Source organism: Plectropomus leopardus, chromosome 2 (assembly GCF_008729295.1).
Source record: "Plectropomus leopardus isolate mb chromosome 2, YSFRI_Pleo_2.0, whole genome shotgun sequence".
NCBI lineage: Eukaryota > Metazoa > Chordata > Actinopteri > Perciformes > Serranidae > Plectropomus > Plectropomus leopardus.
In genome coordinates, this window is record NC_056464.1 from 20,845,880 (window position 1) to 20,866,872 (window position 20,993).

Below are 20,993 nucleotides of genomic sequence, written 5' to 3' on the forward strand. Positions count from 1 at the left end.
CTGCTCTTTTGTCTTGTGTTTTATTCATACAAGTTGGAGAACGTGTTTTTGTGTTGAACCACAGAAACACCCACAGCTTCCTTCACTGTTTCCAGAAACGAGGCTGTTGTCTTTATTAGCGTGTGGCTAATGTGTGAGTTTAAGCCATGACACATGGTGTTGTTTTCTTTTATCACTCCAGTTGTGGACAAACATTTAATAGAAGTCGGTGCCGCTTAATGGAGCACAGAAGAGGTGCATGATGGGAAGAGAGCCTGCTGTTAACTGCTTCATTGGCCTGAATCTGATCTCACTGAGCCAAAAGGTTTAATGAGACGCTGTGATGAAAAAGCCACAGAGAGAGATTTAAACATCCCTCGTCTTATCCTTGTTTTTTATGATTTGGCTACTTTAAAAAAAGATGTAGAATTTAAAGTATGACATTTTTACCCAAGTCTCTCTTAAAGCAGTACTCACATGTCCATATGTACGTTAAAAGATTTATTGTTTGCTGTGATTATTTCTTCTATTGATGCTGGCAGTGAAATGACTGCAAGGTAAAAGCTGGAGGAAATCCACAAGCTGTGCAAAAATGCTTTTAAAGTAAAGCTCATATCAAGTTACAGTCTATATTTCTACAAACTGTTTCGTTGCCGAGCTGTTCTCACAATGAGGCTTTGGAAGACATTTGATTTGGCTAACTCAAACTGCCTATTTTGTCTCCTTTCTCCAACATCAGAGATCTCTGTTCAGTCTGCACAGAGAGAAATGATCACAGCAGCAATGACTCTTTCAGTGTACATATGGGCGTTTGAGCATTAGACTTGAAAAACTGTGATCCTATGATGTATGAAAAAAAGCAAAAATAAAAGTCAGAATATCATGCTTTAATTTTTTACACCAGTATGTAATGTAAAAATATGAAATATGTATAATATGCTGAGGTTCCTCAAGTGTGTAAGAAATATAAAAACGTGTCTTGTTAGGCACAGTGCACAAAACCAGTATGTAAAGGTTTAGAAATAGGAAAACATATGTGCATTATGCTACAATGTAAGATACAAAGTATACATAATAGAAATAAGAAAAATATACAATGTGTGCATCATATGTTGAATATATATTCAACAATTAATGAATCAAGAGTTGCAATCTGGACCAAAAATATTTAAATGGCTGGATAGATAGATAGATAGATGATCTCCTTTTTCGTCGTGGTGTTCGTGTGCTACTAATTGATGTGAAATGCCACTGGACTTGGATAAATTACCATGGCAACCTGCTGGATGCTGGTCAGTAAATGGATGGTGACCTCAAACGGGGCTGGAGGCTGAGAGCGACTGTGACAAAGGGCTTAACGGTCCTGAAAGGACACAAACGGAGAATGTTCAGTTTACGGTCTGAGTGTACTTTTGTCCAGTGAATGAAAAAAAAAACATCACTAAGGAACAATATTTGCCCAAACAAAATGTATCTGTGCTGTATGGTTTATAGTTTAAACAGTTCACAGACAGTCCAGCAGATGTCAGCAGACGTTACAGGTAGAGTCTGAAAGGTCATGTTTGCTGTAAGCTTCTTAACTTACTTTTCAGCTCCTAAGAACCAGATAACAAACACCGAGCAGCGGCGTCTTCCCCCCAGAGTCTCTACAGCATCTTTCCTTCATCAATCATTCCCTCATCTCTATCTCTGCGTCCAGACTGTATCTTTTCTTCCATTTCTCGTCAGCTCTGTTCCATATCCTCTTATCTTTTCCCCCCTTGTTCTGTGTAATTAAATTTGAGCAGTGAAAGGTTGACTGTCTGTCTGTGCTGCAAAACAAATCGATCATCCGCTTATCTCCAGGCCACACAGCTGACGAGGCTCCGGGATTGGTTAAAAAAATACTCCAGAGGGAGAAACTCAAAGAGACATTTCTGAACATGTCACAGCTTATTGTCGTTTATTTACTTATTTGTCAAGGTCTGATTTATTCTTTTTTTCTCCTCTTTTGAAGGTTTTCTGTGTTCTTTCTCATGCACTCAGACCTTGACACTTATTCGGGTACAAAACACTCATTTTTTTACGTTGAATACATGTTTTCTGTAACAGTTTTGTGTGACAGCCAGTGCTGTTTCCACCTTGTGTGTGTGTGTTTGTGTGTGTGTGTGTGTGTGTGTGTGTGTGTGTGTGTGTGTGTGTGTGTGTGTGTGTGTGTGTGTTTGTGTGTGTGTGTGTGTGTGTGTGTGTGTAATCATGGAAAAACATCGTCCAGGTGACAACTATTGTAGCAGGAACTCACACAGAAGCAGTTTGGAGTATCAAGTGTTTATAAGCCTGTCTCTCTGTGGATGGATTTTGTTAATGCAATCAAATACGTGCAAGATGGAGTCATGAAACTTTACAGGTGTGCAGTTGAGATCAAAATGAAGTTTGAAGATGAGTGCGGTCCGAGTAACGGTGATGGAAGTAATGAGGTAGAAACTACAGAACAGCGGCACCACATTGAAATAAGGCAAACTTTATAGAGGGAATGCAAGATGCATAGCTCTCACTAAGTCATTGTTTTGCAAGCCGCTATAGGCAAGTCCCGAGTCACAAACTTTAGGTTTTGAGTCCTGAACAAGTCAGAATACACTCTTCACCAAATCTAATGCCATTTAAACCAAAGTACCGTACAAAATTTACAGAAATCACAGATTATTTATAAAAAAAAAAATTTTTTATATGTCACAAGTTTGATGGAAGTTGGTGTAATTTTGTCAGACCAGATTTCATTGGTTTTGGGGAAATAAGTGTCAACTTGCTGGGAATGAATAACGTTAATGTAAGTTGATTCTGGAAATGAACTGACTGGTGGCACATTTTTTTAATGACATACTCTCTATCTGTGGGCTCATGGAGAAGGTATCGCGTGTTTTCAAGTCAAGAGGTTTAAGTCCAAGTGAAGATATGAGTCACTGGTGTCAAAATTGAGGTCTTTTTTTTAATGAAGTCGAATCTATAGTCCAAGTCATATGACTTCGTTCCACAGCTCTGGCAAGTTGGAATTGATGGCTTTTATATATCCGTTATGAGCCATCAATGAGAACAACATTTTGGCTGCCACATTGTAAAAACAATCACTTACTTTGGTTGCCACCTATCTTTTTATTGACTGATTAAGCATCTATAAATGTTCTTCATACATTAATAAGTACCAACTCTTTAATTTCTTTTTAAATAAGTTTGCATTAAATATTTAAGTGTTGGCAATTAATTTCAAGTTGTTTTTTTTCAAAAAATCCATCAAGTCTGCAGTTGTAAATTCTGTATATATATATATATATTTAATAAATTGATAAAGTGACGTGACATCAACACGTTTTCTTGTGGAGGAGGATTCTCCACAACCTGGCAACCCAAAAGTTGATATCAATGCATGTGCATAATCCTGTGCAAACATAGATTATGTGTAGCCAGAAAATGTACAGCAATGACGTAGCCGTGTGACACCCACCCCTCTGTGATCCTTCGTTTTGTTTCATATTGATTTAATGTTTGCGTAAAAGCAGCAGCTGCAGAGACGCACTCACGTGTGCTGTGTTAAAATAAAAAAAAAAAACCACGAATAACAGACCAAACGGGTGCTTGTATTTTGTTTTTTTTAGTTTGATAACGCAATTGTAAGACCGCGTGAACGCGCACTTAACGACAGTGCGCGCGCTCCCACAGACGCTCAGTGGCTCCTCACAGAGCAGCAACAGAGCAGCAACAGAGCAGCACAGGGTTCAACTCACAGGTGCTCCTCACCGCTGCTGCCTGAAAATATACAGGAGTGCTTCTTTTTATTTTGTAGTAAAATTAAGCGCTCCGGGTGGAGGAAAACACAACCACACCGGAGGGATTAACGGGATTTGAACTTGAAGGTGAGCAACTAAATTCTCTTTCATAACGTGCTATTTATTATAACATGCATAGAGCTACTTTACCGTATCACATGTAATGCATGTGGCATCAGCTAATAGGAGGAAAAACAGTGTCATCAAGTGTAAACTAAATATAAACAGAAATTGTATAATAATCTATTCATCAAGGTAAATGAGCCACAAACAAAAGCAGGGCGACATGTGTATTCAGGTCATGATTAAGATGTGTTGAAGCGCGTGTCTCGCGCGCTGTGATGCTCCTGGTTTGTGTCTGCAGCTCAGCAGCAGGTCGTTCAGGGTTAAAAGGTTCCGGACTAATTCACCTCAAAATGTATTGACACGCAGTTCTGGCTTTAATGACAAAGCGCTGATCGATGAGATCGACCCGAGAGGCGATGGGAAGACTGACAAAAGTGTGTGTGTGTGTGTGTGTGTGTGTGTGTGTGTGTGTGTGTGTGTGTGTGTGTGTGTGTGTGTGTGTGTGTGTGTGTGTGTGCAGCCCATAAAGTCAGAGCAGGTTATAGGTTCCTCATTTGCATTGTCTAATGAGTTACTGGCTGTCTGGATGGCAGAAAGGAGAGTGCAGTGATGGGACAGGGCTCAGCCTGTGCCTCACTGTTCTTTTTTTGTGGTTTTTATGATTCAGCATGCATGCAAAAAATAGATGCAGCCAAGGCAAAACGAAACACGTTTTTTGTGCGTTTTAGCATTAAAGTGATTACAAGCTAAGAAATGCACTGATTTAACATGAAAAAATGCTAAAGAACTTTATTTTCCATTCAGTTAATACAGATTATTATAATACAAGATTTAAAAAGACACAGTAATGTTTGCAAGCAGCATCCCTTTTGTTGAATCTCTTCTACATTCATTAAACATTAACAAGTCAGGGGATGCATCAGTTATTGCCTTTAACCAGCCTGCAGTCTGAATCAAGACAATTTGTCCTCAGTCTAAACAGTCCACTCTCTCTTTGTCTGTCTCTCAGGATGTGTGGTATGGACGTGGACTTGGATGATGGCGGTTCAGGCGAGGAGGAGAAAGAGGAGGAGTTCTGGATCGGGGAGGGAGTGAAGATGCTGCCCCCTCCCGTGGCCCACAGCGGGGGCAGTGCATGGGGCAGCCGGAGGGGCAGGTGTGGCTGCGTGGCGTGCGGGGCAGCTCTCATCCTCTGGGACCTGTGTATCATCTTGGCCTGTGCTCTGCTCCTGGCCGTGGTCTTCTCTGTGGTGCTGCTGCCTGCAGTGCTGCTGCTGTACGCCGGTTTCCTCTGCCACTCCAGGGTGAGATATCACCCCGTTGTTTATTTTCTTTGTAGCAAGGACAAGCCGAGAGGAATAGTTTACTGTTATTACTGAGCTGCTGGTGTGATTTGAGCTCCAAAATTCAAGTTGTAAAGTTGCCTCTGAGCTAATCTTGCCTCTGGATCAGATGCAGGATTTTGTCCACTAGTGGCAGGAGTCTCAGTGGGCCCCAGAGTTCAATATTTACACAACACAAAGTACTGATAACACTATGGGTTATCTGTGTTTTGTCAAGTGATATTTTGCAGTTTATTACATTTTTCTCAAAAAATTATCTTCCCAAAGATTTTTCATTTTGTCTGTTTTGCAAAACAGGCAAACAGACAAAAACCTGGATAAACATCCCTTTTCTTGTGCAGCGTTCTACCCTTTTCCCTATTCAACCTTCAAACCCTGAGCAAATTTCTTTTTTTTTCTTGCAATGTGTGAAGCACATTGCAAGAAATTAGTAGATTTAAAATTTAAAAGGAAACTAGGGCAAAAAGATTTATTATAATTATACTTAAATATTTTATAGAATTATTATTTTTCAAGCACTTTTTGAGGTTGTTCTCTTGTTTTTACTTTTTTTGTTTGTTGTAATTTTCAGGTAATTTTCTTGTATTTGTTTTTTTAAAATTGCTATTTTTTTCAGTTCTTCTTAAGTTTCTCATTGCTCTTTTCCCATATTTTTGAAGGGCATCAAGCCGATTTGCTTGAGGTTCAAACAGTTTAATAAGATAGTTTCAACTCACTCACTTTGCGAATGTGCCAATGTGATTGTCAAGTAAAGAGGGTGCACAATCTGCTGTCATTAAAAGCACTTTACATGTTGAACTGTTTCTGTATAAATCTCTATGAGAGAGCAAATCCAAAGAATAGTGTGTGAATGACTGAACTGCTGCAGGTATCTGAAGCCAGATGCATTTTTACCAGGGGGAGGGGACTTGAGTCACATGACTTGCCACAAGTCACAGATTTGAGGACTTGAGACTTGTGACTACCAATGATGAGAGACTTGACTTTGTCTTGGTATTCATGACTTAAGATTTGATTAAGGCCTGAGACAAATGATTCGAAATACTAGGCTTTTTTTTTTAGATTAATAATTAAAACAACAACATTTTTTCTAGTGCAATGCCTGGCAAAACCTTGTGACCTACTGGGTCACAGCAGACCAGCAGAGCCCAACACACAAGGCAGCGATCATGAGGGGGCTAGTCCAAAAACAACAAAATTTGCATTCAAGAATTATGTTGTCATTGATAGTAGTGAGAAGAGAACATAAGCAAGGTCTGCAGCTCTAAAATCAGTGACATGACCACCACTACATCCGATTTCAACTGTCACTACAAAACCACAAAGAAAGGTTTGCGTCTTTTTTGCTAACTTCTAAGCCTACTGGCTAATCAAAAGTTTAAGATTTGTTAGACTTGGCTTTAAATCGATTAGGAAAAAAAAGAGTTATTAAATGTAAACATCACAGGTTATGACAAATTGTGATGAATTATTATAGAAAATCAAACTTTTCATGACCACTGTTTAACTAATGTGGAAAGTGGGGGTATAGATCATCAGAATTTTATATGACTTGTGACTTGCTTAATTCTTATCACGCTAACTTGTGAACTGCTTGAGACTTGAAGGTTAAGACTTATGACCTGCTTATGGCTTGCACATGTGTGACCTACTAACCTCTGATTTTTGCAAAAGTGAATTGTCTAGAAAAAAACTAGACATATTTCCTGCATGAATTTTTTCCAATGCCTCTACAATCTAATGACCAATAATCTCCACGTTTGATTTGGTTGTGCATGTCCATCCCATAAATAGCTAATCATCATGCTGGACATTTCCTCAAACGCCTCCTAATTGTCAAGGTATTGGTCTAAGACACGTAGCATGTGACTGCAATGTCTCTGGTTCGATTCAAGGTTGTGACCTCTGTTTTATGTCATTTCTTTCTGTCAAAACAAAGGCAAAAATGCACAATAGAAAAAAAATGTAATTTGGGAGTCCAGGTGACAGGTTGTAAAGCTCATAGCTTAAATTAGCTTAAGCCCCAGTCTGAATCTTCGAGGAAACCTTTGTTGTATGTCACATCCTGTTTCCTTCAGCTAACATACCTAATGATGGTTGTCTATAAGTTTCTATAAGGATTATTAAAGCTGCTATAGTCGGTATTTTAGAATTAGAATGAATCAAATGACTTTGCAGTGTGACAGATGTCACTAGTAGTAAAAAAAAAGTATAATTATTATCAATCTACAGTGTTTTCAGCCACAGCCAGCAGCTGTCATCACTGTATGACAGACGGACACAGTTAGTGAGCTGGTGAACGTGGCGGAGCATTTATTAGTTACACACCCAGCTGTTTTTCTCAGGAGTTAATGGAGAGCAAAGCAGAGTGAGTACGGGACATTCATCATGTGGACACAATTATGGCTACAAATAAATGATGCTCCGTAACTGCTGGATGTGTAAATAAGCAACTGTTTGCAAACAAGTTTGACATATTAATTTCAAGGGGAACGCCTCCTATTTTCATACATATTATCCCTTTGATCTAAATTAGTAAACATAACCAATACTCTCCAAAATACAAAAACTAGAGTGCTAAAACTCAAACTTGTGATGTTAAGAAGAATAAAGTCTGGAGCTGCTCCACAGACAATGAATGGTGAAAAATGTTCTGGATGGCACTGAGAGCACGCAGGAGAATTATCTGAGTATGAGACAAATGACAGACCAACATTTTCTATTTCAGAACTGAGAACATCCCAAAAGAATAAAGCTCATTTGATCATAAAAGAATAAGTCAAACAGTCTGTGGGTCCACAAAATCAGGCTCTGATTAATCGTCATTGAAGCAGCTCCAGACTTTAAAGCCCAGACACACCAAACTGACAAAAAAGAACTGGTGATGACGAAGGCACGTTATCTGAGTCTCGGCCAAAAACTCAGACTTGAACACACTGCAAAGACCACAGCCAAAAACCAACTAGCACTAGGAAATGACTCTAGATGGCGGAGGTCTGAATTCATCATTCAAATACGGCAAAGTGAAGAACGACAGGATAGATTTAACATATTAGTTGGCTAGTTAGCACATGAACAACACAACAACCCGATGTTGAAAAAAACAAACGATATCTATCCTGTGCAAACAAATAACATCAAACTGTTTCTTTAAAGGGCTCAGTGGCTAAAAGAGAATCTTCCCTAATACAACAAGTTTGTTTCACTCTCACACACTCTTGACTTTTGCCATTGGTTTTGATTTATTCACTGCCATTTCTCCTCTTGTGCGCTGATCCGAACTTCCAATCAGAGGAATTTCTCTCACTGACAGACTCTGGCATCTCTGATGCAGATTCAACATGATGAGTCGCTCAAAAAGGCTGTCAAGCGCTGATTAGTGCCAAAGGTGTGGGACACACAAAACTAGGGCGACGGACACTCATAAACGACCTGACGTTGACCAACAGCAGGCTATTAGCGTGTGTCGGGGGCAGTGGTCACTTGCTGTATTGCCACGAAAGAAAAAGTCCTAAAGCATTTTCCCCATGGACCACCATTATAAAAGAAACATCTGTAAAACTGTTGACTGGGCACCACCAACTAAAAACAGGATCAATTGTAAATCTTTCTATTCTGAATTTTTGAGCTATCCCGGTGCCAAGAAAAGTGATTTCAAAATCTGTGATGTCATCGCAATAGAGAGTCTTTGAGGCGAGCGGGGTCAAGAGGGAGAAACACTAATGTGCATAGTCAGTAGGCTGCATACCACCGAAGAAAACCTGTAAACTAAAAACCGTTTCCGGCGTATGCGCCAGGTGAGCGGCTCCACAGGAATGAATGGGTGCCATCTTTGGTCTGCTGTTGAGGTTTTGTTAAAGTCTATGGTCAGGGCTGTTATGATTGATGACATCACAAGTTTGAGACTTACTTCTCTTCTCTGAGTAGCTCATGCTAACAAATATGAATCAAACTCTCTGAGGCCATGGAAATAACATACTGACATTGTTAATACAAGTGGCATTTAAAATGTGCTAATATGTCAGTGTTGTGTTAACACCCTTCTTCTACTGCCCCCAAGGGGCTAAAAAATAGTGAGTGTAGCTTTAAAAGGAAAGCGGTCTGTGCAAACCTGACAGTACAAATCATTAACAAGTAGGAATCTGCACTCTGTCTCTTTTGACTTTACTAGAAGTTTAGACAAGTGAGTTCATGCCATTTACAGATAGTGGGAGGAATATTTCTCATTAAGACCGCCACCTGGAGTCTCAGAGGGAGACAATTACAGCCTTAAGGGAAAGTCTTTTTGGCAGCGCAGGTTATACGTCTACACCTGAAGAGGGGTTCAGGCTTATTCATCATGTTTGCACGTATTAGTTTTTTATCATCACCAACAAGCTCGTTCAAAAAGATAATGATTATTTTGAATGTTGGAGCATGTCAGTGTTCCTTGAGAAGGGCGTGACTCATTTTTTTGTGAGTCAAACGAGGGGCAGACAGATCATCAGTAAGATATGATGAGTCTAAGCATTGTGCCGAATCATGCTTCAAAGGTCTACAGCTCTGTTCTCGGCTCACCGGACAGCCCATAACATCCTCGCCTTCAGAACCGTTGGTCCTTTTGGTTTCAGAAAGCAAGGCCGTACAACAGAGCAGACAAATTAACGACATGCAAAGTGTGGGCTTGCAACAAGACTGTAATTGTGATTAGGCCAGAGCAAATGTCAGTTCACGGAGAGAGGGCCCCGCTGAGAAAGACAAGGCTGTGTCACTGTGCACACACAATGACAGGAGGAAAATGCGCTCAGTGTGTGCTCACAAGTGTGTGCTCACAAGTGTGTTAAACGCTGCTGTTGCTAGGGTGCACTTGTTGGAGGCAAAGCTCCTTTTGACAAAGAGTACTTTAGGAAATCGTTTAGGAAAAGGCTTCAGACCTAACCAAATCATTCTGAGTGTGTCTGAGTCTGACAGACAGTATATGTGCTCCTACTTTATGTGTTTGTGTGTGGTTGTAATTGTGTACTTCTGCAGCTGCCTGTTTTACATCTTTCTATAGTTTTCTGTCTCTCTGGCCCACCCCCTTTCCCTTTTGCTCGCCCTCACAAGGTGATTGACAGCTCGGAGTGTTACTGACAGCTACTGAGCTGCTTCTTATCTGAACTGTAGAGGGAGGCTGGGAGAAACTGTCACAGTCCACTACACACACTGTCCCACTTCTGCACCCTGAGCATATGCCAACACACACACACACACACACACACACACACACACACACACACGGTTAACAAATCCCACCTATTTGCTTTGTGACAGTGGAAGAGCTGCTCCTGCTGATGCCAAAATGTTCGTCATGTCCTCTGGAGCCCTCCTGCCTACTTTTATGATCCCGCTCTGTGTTTGTCCTCGTAGGTCCTTGACGCCCCCTCTGCCATCTGCCGTTACCTTGACGACAACAGCTGCTCCGCCCTCATCATTCTGGGCTTTGTGATGATGTCCCCGCTCGTGGTGGTGGCTGCCGCCGTCTTCTGCGGTCTGCTCCGAAGGTTTCGACTCCTGCTTCTCATTCAGCCGATCACACGCGCCTGGTACAGAGGGCGGCTGCTGGATTGGGCGGGCAGTGTCCACGCCTGGGTCTGATCAGGAGGCGCTAAGGATCAGATATGTAAACAGTCAGGGGGGATGTAAGATAGATTGGTGTAAAATACAGGGGGTAGACAAATTAACAGGAACACCTTACAATGTATTCAGTGTAGTGTGAGAGTTGTTGACTCAACTCAATGCTACATTTTAAGTACAGTTTGACTTCACGGAAAATGTGTCTGGACAAGAGTTAGTTAGATCTCTTTCATATTGGCAGTTTATGGGGAAAAAGGTTTTTGGCACAATTTTTTTTAAGGTGCAATACCAGGATTGGCCACCAGGATAAATTGGATGCAAGGCTGAGCTGCAGGGCTGTATGTAGCTCTCTTACCACACTGACATCAACCTCACCTCGTGGCGACAAAAGCCAATTGTTGTGTCGCCTCACTTTACCTGTGTTTTGTCCAAGAAGATGCCCTGAACACTACAAAGATCAAAGCCAACTGCACATGCATGAGAGGAAATAACTATCCCTAGCAGCAGGAGGAAGTCTGTATTAACTGTTCAAAAAGGGAAACTGGAAGACTGACAGGACAGATTCAAGATGCTTGTTAGTCCGTTGGGACTGTAGCAACAGAGCCCGATGTTGAAGGAATAAATGATATTTACCGTGCGCTAGCAAACAATAACACAAACAACTACAAACCGTTTCTGCTAAAGAGCTCTGTAGCTAGAAAAAAAAAACATATCTAATATAACATGTTCTTTCCATTTTATGCCCTTTTGACTGTAGTCATTTGTTTGCTTTCCTCACATCAGTTTTTTTTCTTGTGCGCTGAGGTGAACTGTCAATCACAGTGATTTCACTCACCGACGGTCTCCGCTGTCTCCGGAAAAAAAACAGACAAGGGCCAACTATTGCCAACAGTACAGGAAGTAAGACAACAGATACCCACTGAAGGCCTGATATTAACCGATGGTCTACCATTGGCTTTGTGCCTTTGGGCCCTAATGCACATGTACAAACCGAAGGTTTTTATCATCCTCGTGAAAAAAAAAGGAGGATGATAAAAAAAAAGTCTTATCCACACAAGCACTGTTAATAAAAAAATCTCCGTCCAAGTAAAAATACAAATACTCTGCTCCTCAAAGGGTGGACGAGTAACTGTACATTTATGCATAAACATGTAAAAAGTCCTGTTAGCATGGTTCAAGCAAACATTCCTTTGGTCACATCTGCCATTGCACAAAATGAAATGCAAACTCTGATGTTACAAGCCAAAAGCTCTGTTTTCCCTCTCTGTACTTGAAAACAGACTGTCTGAATATTACCCTGAAAGTTTTACAAAAAGTCTGTTTTCAGTGACTTAAAACACAATCTGCATGTGGACAAAGGGCACAAATGTACTAGGTCTTAAATTTGTGGGTCTTCTTGGCTGGGCGTGTAACTTTCTGAAGTCTCTGGTGTCCTCACAGTGTTGGCAAGACTCCGGATAGTTAGTGCTGTGGTCAAGAAAAAGTTTTGAGCACTTAATCTCCCTGTAAAACTTAATTGAGCTGTTTTTTTACACTTTGCTTTTTGTATAGATTAAACAAAGGAGATATAACTTTGGACAGAGCCAGGCTGGCAGTGTCTTTATGCTAAACCAAGCTAATCCTGGCTTCTGGCTCTATCTTTTATCCTTCCTAAGGGCGTATTAAAAGGTGTCTTGATAATTTTGTCTACCCCCTCTACTTTAAGGGTCATTTGGGGATTCGTTGAGAAAATATGATTGTGCTTAAGTTTATTGTAGCAATTTCCGTCTCGGTCTAATTTGTCTTTGTTATAGAAACCACTTTTTTTTTCAGAGATTGGTGGAGTGACGTCTTTATTCTCACATACAAAGATAAAGATATTCTGCATTCATTTGATCCGAAGAAACAAAATGCATCTCGGGACAGTCCAAAACATTTTTCTAAAATGAAGGATCAATGTAAATGTTCATATCAATATTGCAATATCACAGCGGCTTTAACAAAAGAAAGATTCAAAGGAATCATCATTTTCTTTTGAGAAGGTAGCAGTTTCAAGACAGTGAGGTCACAAAATGATTCACCATAGAAGTATTCAATTAGATTTTGTACATAAAGCCAACTAACTTTTTGTGATTTTGTATTGCCTATTTGCTAATTATGTTGTCATTGTTACATATGGGACTTTCTCTGAAATATACTGCTGTGAAGTTATTTGTGGTTGCACATTAGAAGTTTAGCAAAAAGTCAAAACACAATTGTAAACATTAGATTTGTTGTTTTGAGTAAAACTTGGTCCAGTGTGTTGGACTCAGCCTTTAATCACCCTAAAAATTAGGATGAATAATGTAACAGGTCTGATAAAAAAAAAGCACACAAAGACTTTAATATTGTCTGTGAGGTGAACTAAATGGACACTGATGTTTGTTTAGTTGATGTAGCATCATTAGCAGTCATTTCTTGTGTGAGGGAGGGAAATATATCAAACATATTTCATTCAAGTGGATCTTTATTGAGATCACGTTGTGCCATAATCAAACACACACCCTTCATTATAAAACAGCAGCAGTAGACACAACGACAAAGTAATGGCTGTTAAGTGGAAGCCAGGTGTTAAAGTGAGACGTGAATCATCGGAACAGGAGCTCGTTCTGCTGCCTCTGTGCTTTCTGCTCATTTAAATGCATCAGTGACACACGTGCCACACATCCTTTTTATCTGCGTGTCCGCGCTCTGTAATTAAGTGTTCAGATTTCTCCGAAGAAGGCCTTGAATCATATTTCATGAGGAGCATTTATCACTTGTCCTGTGCTACTGTTATCATGATCAAATGTCTTTTCTATTTAAGCATATTTATTAACGCATTTAAGTCAGTCCTGTTATTGATCCTTCATTGTGTGTCTGTTTACAGTGATAACGCCCTGTTAGTTCCAGTATTTTAAGAGGAAGAAAAAAGGGTCCGCATTATTTTTGGCCGAGCTGTAAGCTGGTAAACATCACACCTGAACTATTAACTGGAAACATTTCAGTGTTTTTGTATTTTTCAGCTTTTCATGTCAGTGTTATCAACAAAAGAGCAACACATTGTCATGTTCAGACCTTACAACAATAAAAACAGGACTTTTTTTTTCAGTGTCTCTGTTGTGATGTGACCTGTTTGTAAACGTTTTTGGATTAGAGTCCACTGAGTGATGACTTAAAGGAACAGTTCACACCAAAATAATAATAAAAAATGTATTCTTCCTCTTCCCTGTAGTGTTGCCAATCAGTCTAGATTGTATTGATGTGAGTTGAGTGTTGGAGATATCGGCTATAGAGATATCTGCCTTCTACCCAATATAATAAAACTAGATTGGCTTGTGGTACTTAAAGTGCCCAAAAAATACATTTGAAAAACTCAACAACAATGTCTCTTTCCAGAAATCATGAACCGGTTACTCAAGATGATCCACAGACCTTGGTTTGTGAGCAGTTTCATGTAGGAACTATTTTCTTTCTACCGAACTACACCCACCAACCGAATCACAGATCAGAAGGAAGCGTGCATCTACTCATGTGCGAGAAGGAACCCTATTCCTAAAATTAACTTAACTCTGGTGGATGGAGCCCAAAAATCAATGTGCAAATATACTTAATGCAGCATCAACCTTTAGGGAGCCTGTTAAGCCCTGAATGAGCCTCTTTGCCAAAATGGAGCCGGGGCAATCATTTTTTCCATACAAGCGTGTAGCCTGTTCACTGAAGTACGGAGCAGATTTGGACATAATCATTGGAAAAAACGTAATCTGATTGTCATTGGCTTGCCTGTTCACATTGTGTCTAGTTAGTCAAGTCAAATCAAGTTAGTTTTATTTATAAAGCCCATTATCACAAATCACAATTTGCCTCAGAGGGCTTTAAAGTATACGGCATCCTTCTGTCCTTAGACCCCCACATAGTCTAAGGACCAACCCCCCCCCAAAAAAACCCTATAACAGGGAAAAAAGTTAGGAAAAGGTGTGAGAGCTAGCAGTGGATGCACGCTTCCCTCTGCGTGGTGATGGAGTTAATGGGTGCAGCTCCGTGGAGAAAAAAAAAAAATTCCTATACGAAACTACTCACGAGAGGGTATGTGGATTAGCTTAAGTAACTGGGTCATGAATTCTGGAAAGAGGCATTGCTGTTGCTTTTTTTAAAATTTGTTTGTGTGTTTGTTTTTGGTGCTTTGAGAACCACAGGCTGAGTGCCATCTGGTTCCATTATATTGAAGAGAAGGCAGACATCTCTACAGCTGATATCTCCAACACTCTAAATAACTCTTAAAACGAAAATATTAATAAACTTAGGTATGACATCAAGTTTGATGTATGCAGACTGTGCGATGGCATCACCTACTGAATCGCAGGCTACGACATAGGTCCATCGACTACAATTCGCGAGAGCAAAATGTCCCCGGCATGCATCATCCATCAATGCCACTGTAGTGGTAAAAGCAAAATGTAAATAAAATAATCGAGGACAAACTATAGTGGCAATTATCTGTATTGGAAAAAGTCTGAAGAAGAGATGGAGGAGAAAAATGTGGATGCAGTTGTGGTTAGGGAAAAAAGGCCAATTGCAACGAGAACTTGGAGTAAGTATTAGCACTGGTCACTGCGTCATGTCATGCTACATTTCTGTTGGTTGGTTAGAAGAAGAAGGTCATAACAGCAGTTACACAGTACGATGGTCATCCCAAATTTCTCACACTGTCAGGATTTTATCCCAGGCTGTCTTTGATCGCACGACCGTGACAACAGCCATCCTCGAACCTCTCTCCCTGTGTGACATAGGACCACTGTTTTAAACCCACGACCAAAGATATCACCACGTTTCTGTCACAGTGGTTATCTTTTATCTGAGATAGCCCAAAATCACAGTGTGCATGGGGCTTAAAACATGCATGTGTAACAGAGAAAAACACAGTAAAATGGCATCAGAGCACCTTTTTGAACTACAACAATATGCTGTACACCCTTAGTTTTTTTCACTCATTCGTGAAGTAAGTCGATTAAAGGAGCATGTTGCCTCTGACGTGGTTGTCCAGTCTGGCGTGATGATGTACACAGTCCATTAAACCACCATTATGACATATACATGGTTGTACTCTCGTTCAGATCCCCTGCTGTGTTGGCTCTCAGCATCAGCCCACAGTGAATGACTGTGTTTACCTCGCAGGTGCCAAAACTATGTGTTTCTACTTTCCAAATTCAGCACAAGAAAAAGGTCAAATCTCAATACTTATTTGGTACAGAAAAATGTATTTGTGGTGAGTTTAGTGATTATCTGTCGTCAGGTACTGAAAGCCAGCTTTGAGTCCTTTGAATCAGAATCCTATTTCCTTAATCTTTCATCAGATGATTCAAGGTTTTAATAAAAAACATTAAATATTTAGACAGCTTTATTGGGGAAAAGTTTTTGTACCGCTGATTGTGTTCAGTTCAGTGAAACTGCAGCTACAGCAGAAATACTTTCTGGTCCGCAGCTTAACAGTAACCAGACATGCTGCAGTGCTGCTGGTCAGCAATAACTCTCTGTTGTGTCTCCTCATTGCATGACTCAGCTTTAAGCTTTAATGTCATCCTCTGCTTGTATACAGTTTACAGCAAAAATGTGGCTGAGCTTTAATGTGCTGCTCTGAAGCAGAGAGGAGAACCAAACTGGAATGTTCTTTTGTTAAAAGTGAAAATCATCTTATAATGCGGGTCAGTTATTTGTAGCACTGTTCTCTCTTGTAAAGTGGTTGATTAGAATAGATGCAGAGTACGAGGGAGGAAACTGCAGCAGGATGGAACAGACAATGAGCCCTGAGAGCCAAAAACTGGCAGAGTGATTGCTGGGTTGTTTCGATGCCCTTCAAAGCTGCATTATAATAATGCCCTTTAAACTGTTTTACAGATGATAAAATCCATTGAAAATGCTCCAAATTTACTTTTCATTAATGTCACCAGTTCAGCATTATTCACGAGTTTCCATCACCCTGAGACTCATTTAATCTAATATTTAGCATTTGAACTCTGGACTAGCTCAAAAGACAGTGACAACTGTTGTGCGTTGTGATGGTGATGACACATAAGTGCAGCTGTGCAGTGCTTTACACTCACTAGTTTCTGAACTTTGTTTTGGCCTCCAGTGCACACAAAACCAGCATTTTCCTGTCTCTTGTTGATGGTCATCATGTAGCCTGGTAAAAAGTTCACAAAAGCGCAAACATCTAGATGACAAAATAACAAAGTGCTGGACACGAGATAATGCAAGTGAAGAAAAAGCAATGTCTGTGCACCAGACTAGCTCCCCTAAACGTTTCATTTAATTGTGTGATGTTTAATTAGGTGATGTTTGGAGCTACATGCTCCTCATCAGGCAAGTTACAATGAAGACACACACCTTTAAATACCTACTAGGCCAGGTCACCTGGTACTCAGGTTCACTTTCATAAATCTATATTCAGGTGACAACATTACACAGTGTGGAAACGTGACGACAAAAAAAAAAAAAGTGTAATGAAATTGCCAAAATATGTATATACATTGATAAAACCCCATGGTACAGTATGATATTCTGTAGCTCCTACAGCTTAACAGAACTTGAAAAAAAACCCCGTTAAGATAAAATGACCTAATGTAAGTTGGCCTGCTACAAAAAGGCCCCCAAACGATGATGTGAGACATATTATTTTGTATAATCTATAAAGCACTTTGCTTTAAAAGTCTTATATGAAATAAGATATTATTATTAAATTGAATAAAGCTATTGTTTGTTATATTTTAGTAAAGTTAACTGATACCTTTTGGCAACTAAACAGTGAAGTGTGGGATAAATACAAACCAGTTACAAATATAAAGGTATTCATCTTTAAATACCTCACTGACTCTATAAACTGGAATCCATTAGAGGAAAGGTCCTTCACAGTGCTCTCTTCAGAGCAATGAAAATGTGGATATTCACTGTTTGGATTCAAAGTGGACTCTGTAATGGATTCTTCTGTCTGCCTGAGTGCCACTTTTAAAAAGAGAGAGTTCAAAACAGACACATTGATGAGGAAAATCTATATGATGTACTGACAGGATCTGGTCGCGTTCATGTTTGAGTCCAAACACTGAAATAAACTAATCCTCATAAAGCTCAGTGAACCTGTAAAAAACGTCTGGGTCATGATTACTTTTATATACATTTTGAAAGAACTTTCACATCAACCATACTGATTTGTCACCATAACAACTTGGATATTATCAGGCGTTTTCCATGGCAACTAAATCATATCAGAGGGAATGCTGATTATATATAACTTACAACTCTGGGAGCAGAAAAACTGTCAAGCTACCGTTTTGTAAGTGTAATATGTATGAATGCGTGTGTGTGTGTGTGTTTGTGTCTTTGAGTAATTCAGATGTCATAGTGAACTGTAGGATTAAAGAAAAGTGACTTTATTTCTGTCTAGCCTGCCAAAAGACTTTATCGCCTTACACTAAAGAATGCAAAGCAAACATAACGTAACATATCAACACATAGTAAAACCGAAACACTGTGTGGCAACAGTTTTCGAATTAATATTCATTATGTTTTGCCCACATAGTGCAGTCATAAAGTATTACAGAATGACAGTGCAGTGTGTTTCATTGTTTTAGTCTGCACTTAAACACAGCTGACATGAAAAGAAACAATGACTCTCAATTTTAAGGGTGTTTGAGGGTGCTCACATTTATATTGGGTGAACAGTGAGGGACTCAGCCCTTTTTCATACATATATAGTTCTATAAATTATTTCCCTGATATCAAACAGAATTGTAAACTCATTCCACTGTGTCCTTTTACTATCATCTGTCTGACATCAGTAGCAACTCATGTACCCGCCATCGTTTGAAGCCCCCACTGATGTGTAGTTAAACCACCATACTGACTTTATTGACGTTTCAAGTGCAGAGTGAAGTAAAAGAAACTCCAGTGTGCATTTAAGTCCCGCCCTCACTGGAGGGGAAAACAATTCATTGCTCTCCATTGACTTGCATTGTGGGAGGTACCTCCTTGTCTTTTACAAACAACAGAGAAATACCTAAAAGCTGCTTTGAGTTTGTCAAGGTAACACTTCCTCTCTGTTAGACACGGTGCTAATATTATCCTTTAATGTGCCTGGAATGTTATATTTTTAGGCAGCAACAGGCACTTTGTTAATATTTCAGCCCTTGGTTGCATATTTTGACGCTGACAGTTCCCCCGCGGTTTTCAAAGTATGACGTACTGCATTTGTCTCTATAGGCTGTTTCAACTTAGAGACATTGCTGCTTTTCCAGTGGGGATTATGCAAGTAAAACTAAATTAAAATATTTAAATCAAAAACATGATCTTTTCTCAGCCATAACCAAGTGTTTTCTGTACCTTAAACAAATAATGTTAACTATAGTGTAGTTGAAATGTAAAGTTTCAACATACCCACTATTAATAATGTACAAATGTAACATACGAATCGATTACAAAAAACATAAATTTCCAACATTTTTTCTGGCGATTGGGTGTATCCCCCCTGCTTCCAGTCTTTATGCTACGATGGTCAACTCCCAGCCGTAGCTCCATAGTATATACACGGACATAAAAGTGATATCAGTCGTTTCCTCTAACTTTCAGTGAGTCTGCCAAAATGTTGAACTGCTGTTTCAGTTCCAGCATGATGAGCACGGAGCCAAAACAATGAAAAGCCCCTCACTGTGCTAACACATCCTGACTGCACTGTAAGTGTCCACTTTGCATCATTTCACAGATTAATGCAATCAGATGAAAAACCTTTCAGAGCATTTTATCAAAACCACTTCATTACTGACAATGTCAACAAGAAAAGTGGGTTTCTGAATTTGGTCCAAAGCAAACAGAGGAACACTGACAATTACCCACTGTCAACAAATTAATCTGCAGGATTACAAAAACCAAAACACTGATCTCGTCTCATCAGCCAAAGCACAGACAGTAAACATTAGCTTCATCTCAAACACGCAGCAGGATTACATGGAGATGATGGTGTGGGCTGCAGCGAGTTTGTTTGTGACCCTCCTCCCTCTGCATCCTCTGGTCCTGTAATTTTCCTCTCAATTATCATGTGAATACTACTTCCAACTAAACGATCGTCGCCTCGATTAAAAGAATGATAACATAAAAACTCGCTGTTTTTCTGCCGCTGAAGGTCAAAATATATTGTAAGTGGCTGCAGAATGGGCACTTCATTTAATCTGTTTCTATGGCAGCAGGTGTTTGTGGTACGTGTGCTTAAATGTATGTTAATAGGTGGCATCCTTGTTGACGCTGAGTGTGTCAGTGTGATGTATGTGTTTGTGTTTGTGCCTGAACTGTGTGTGCTGTACGATAGGATTATGTGTGTTGGAACTGTACCCACTGTGTGCCTGTTGTGGACACGAGTGGCTACACAAATAACCACCGTGTTAGCACACAGATGTTCGCTGGCGCAATGAGCAAACAAATTCAGATTCCTCATTTTCTGTGAACATCCTGTGGCGGCCAACTGCTGGTGATAAAACACAGGAATACAGAGGGTTTAATTACCAACAGGCAGTGAGCCGCAGTGCCGGCAGCAGGCTGTCAAGAGTTGACAAGATTTCCAGGGCAGGGCTGGGGCGTGGAGGGGTGAAGTGCTTTTAATTGGCATAATTAACCTTTTGTCATATAGGCTTCACTTATACACATTCATCCAATTAGTCACTGAAATGTAGGAGGTATGGAAATCCTCCAGGGCTCTGGGGGAGAAGTAAGAGGGGGTGTCAAGAGCTGGAGACGGCAGCATTGAAGCCTAACTGACCGGCCAGCTGCCATCACCGACCTGATCACCAAACAGGGGCTGCTGTCAGCGCTCAATGACCAGAAAGAGGTAAAGAGTCTGGCAGGTCAAACAGATAGTTAGGGGGATTTATATGCTTGAGGCAGTGCACAGATAACAATAATAATAATAATAATAATAATAATAATAATAATAATAATAATAATAATAATAATAATAATAATTGGAAGAAAACAATAAGTAAGATATTAAACAATGAATTTAATTTGAAAAACACATTCTAGTTTTCTTGGCTTTTCATCAGAGTTTGTGCAGTATTTCAATGTGTACAGGTACAAGCTTAAAGCTATAATTCAGTATTTTGGTAAGGCACTTATGAGCTTTCTTACTGAGAGTAAGGCCAAGACACACCAAACTGACATCAAAGTTCTGGTG

General features: G+C 39.9%; 1 protein-coding gene across 1 annotated transcript; it reads left to right on the plus strand.

Moving 5' to 3' along the window:
• Positions 1–3,704: 3,704 nt before the first annotated feature.
• On the plus strand, positions 3,705–14,007 carry LOC121949166 (transmembrane protein 88). Its single transcript, XM_042494788.1, has 3 exons — positions 3,705–3,866; positions 4,855–5,149; positions 10,577–14,007. Exons 2-3 carry the CDS (start codon positions 4,856–4,858, stop codon positions 10,802–10,804), a joined length of 522 nt encoding a protein of 173 aa, XP_042350722.1. The 5' UTR covers positions 3,705–3,866; position 4,855; the 3' UTR covers positions 10,805–14,007.
• The last annotated feature ends 6,986 nt before the right edge of the window (positions 14,008–20,993 follow it).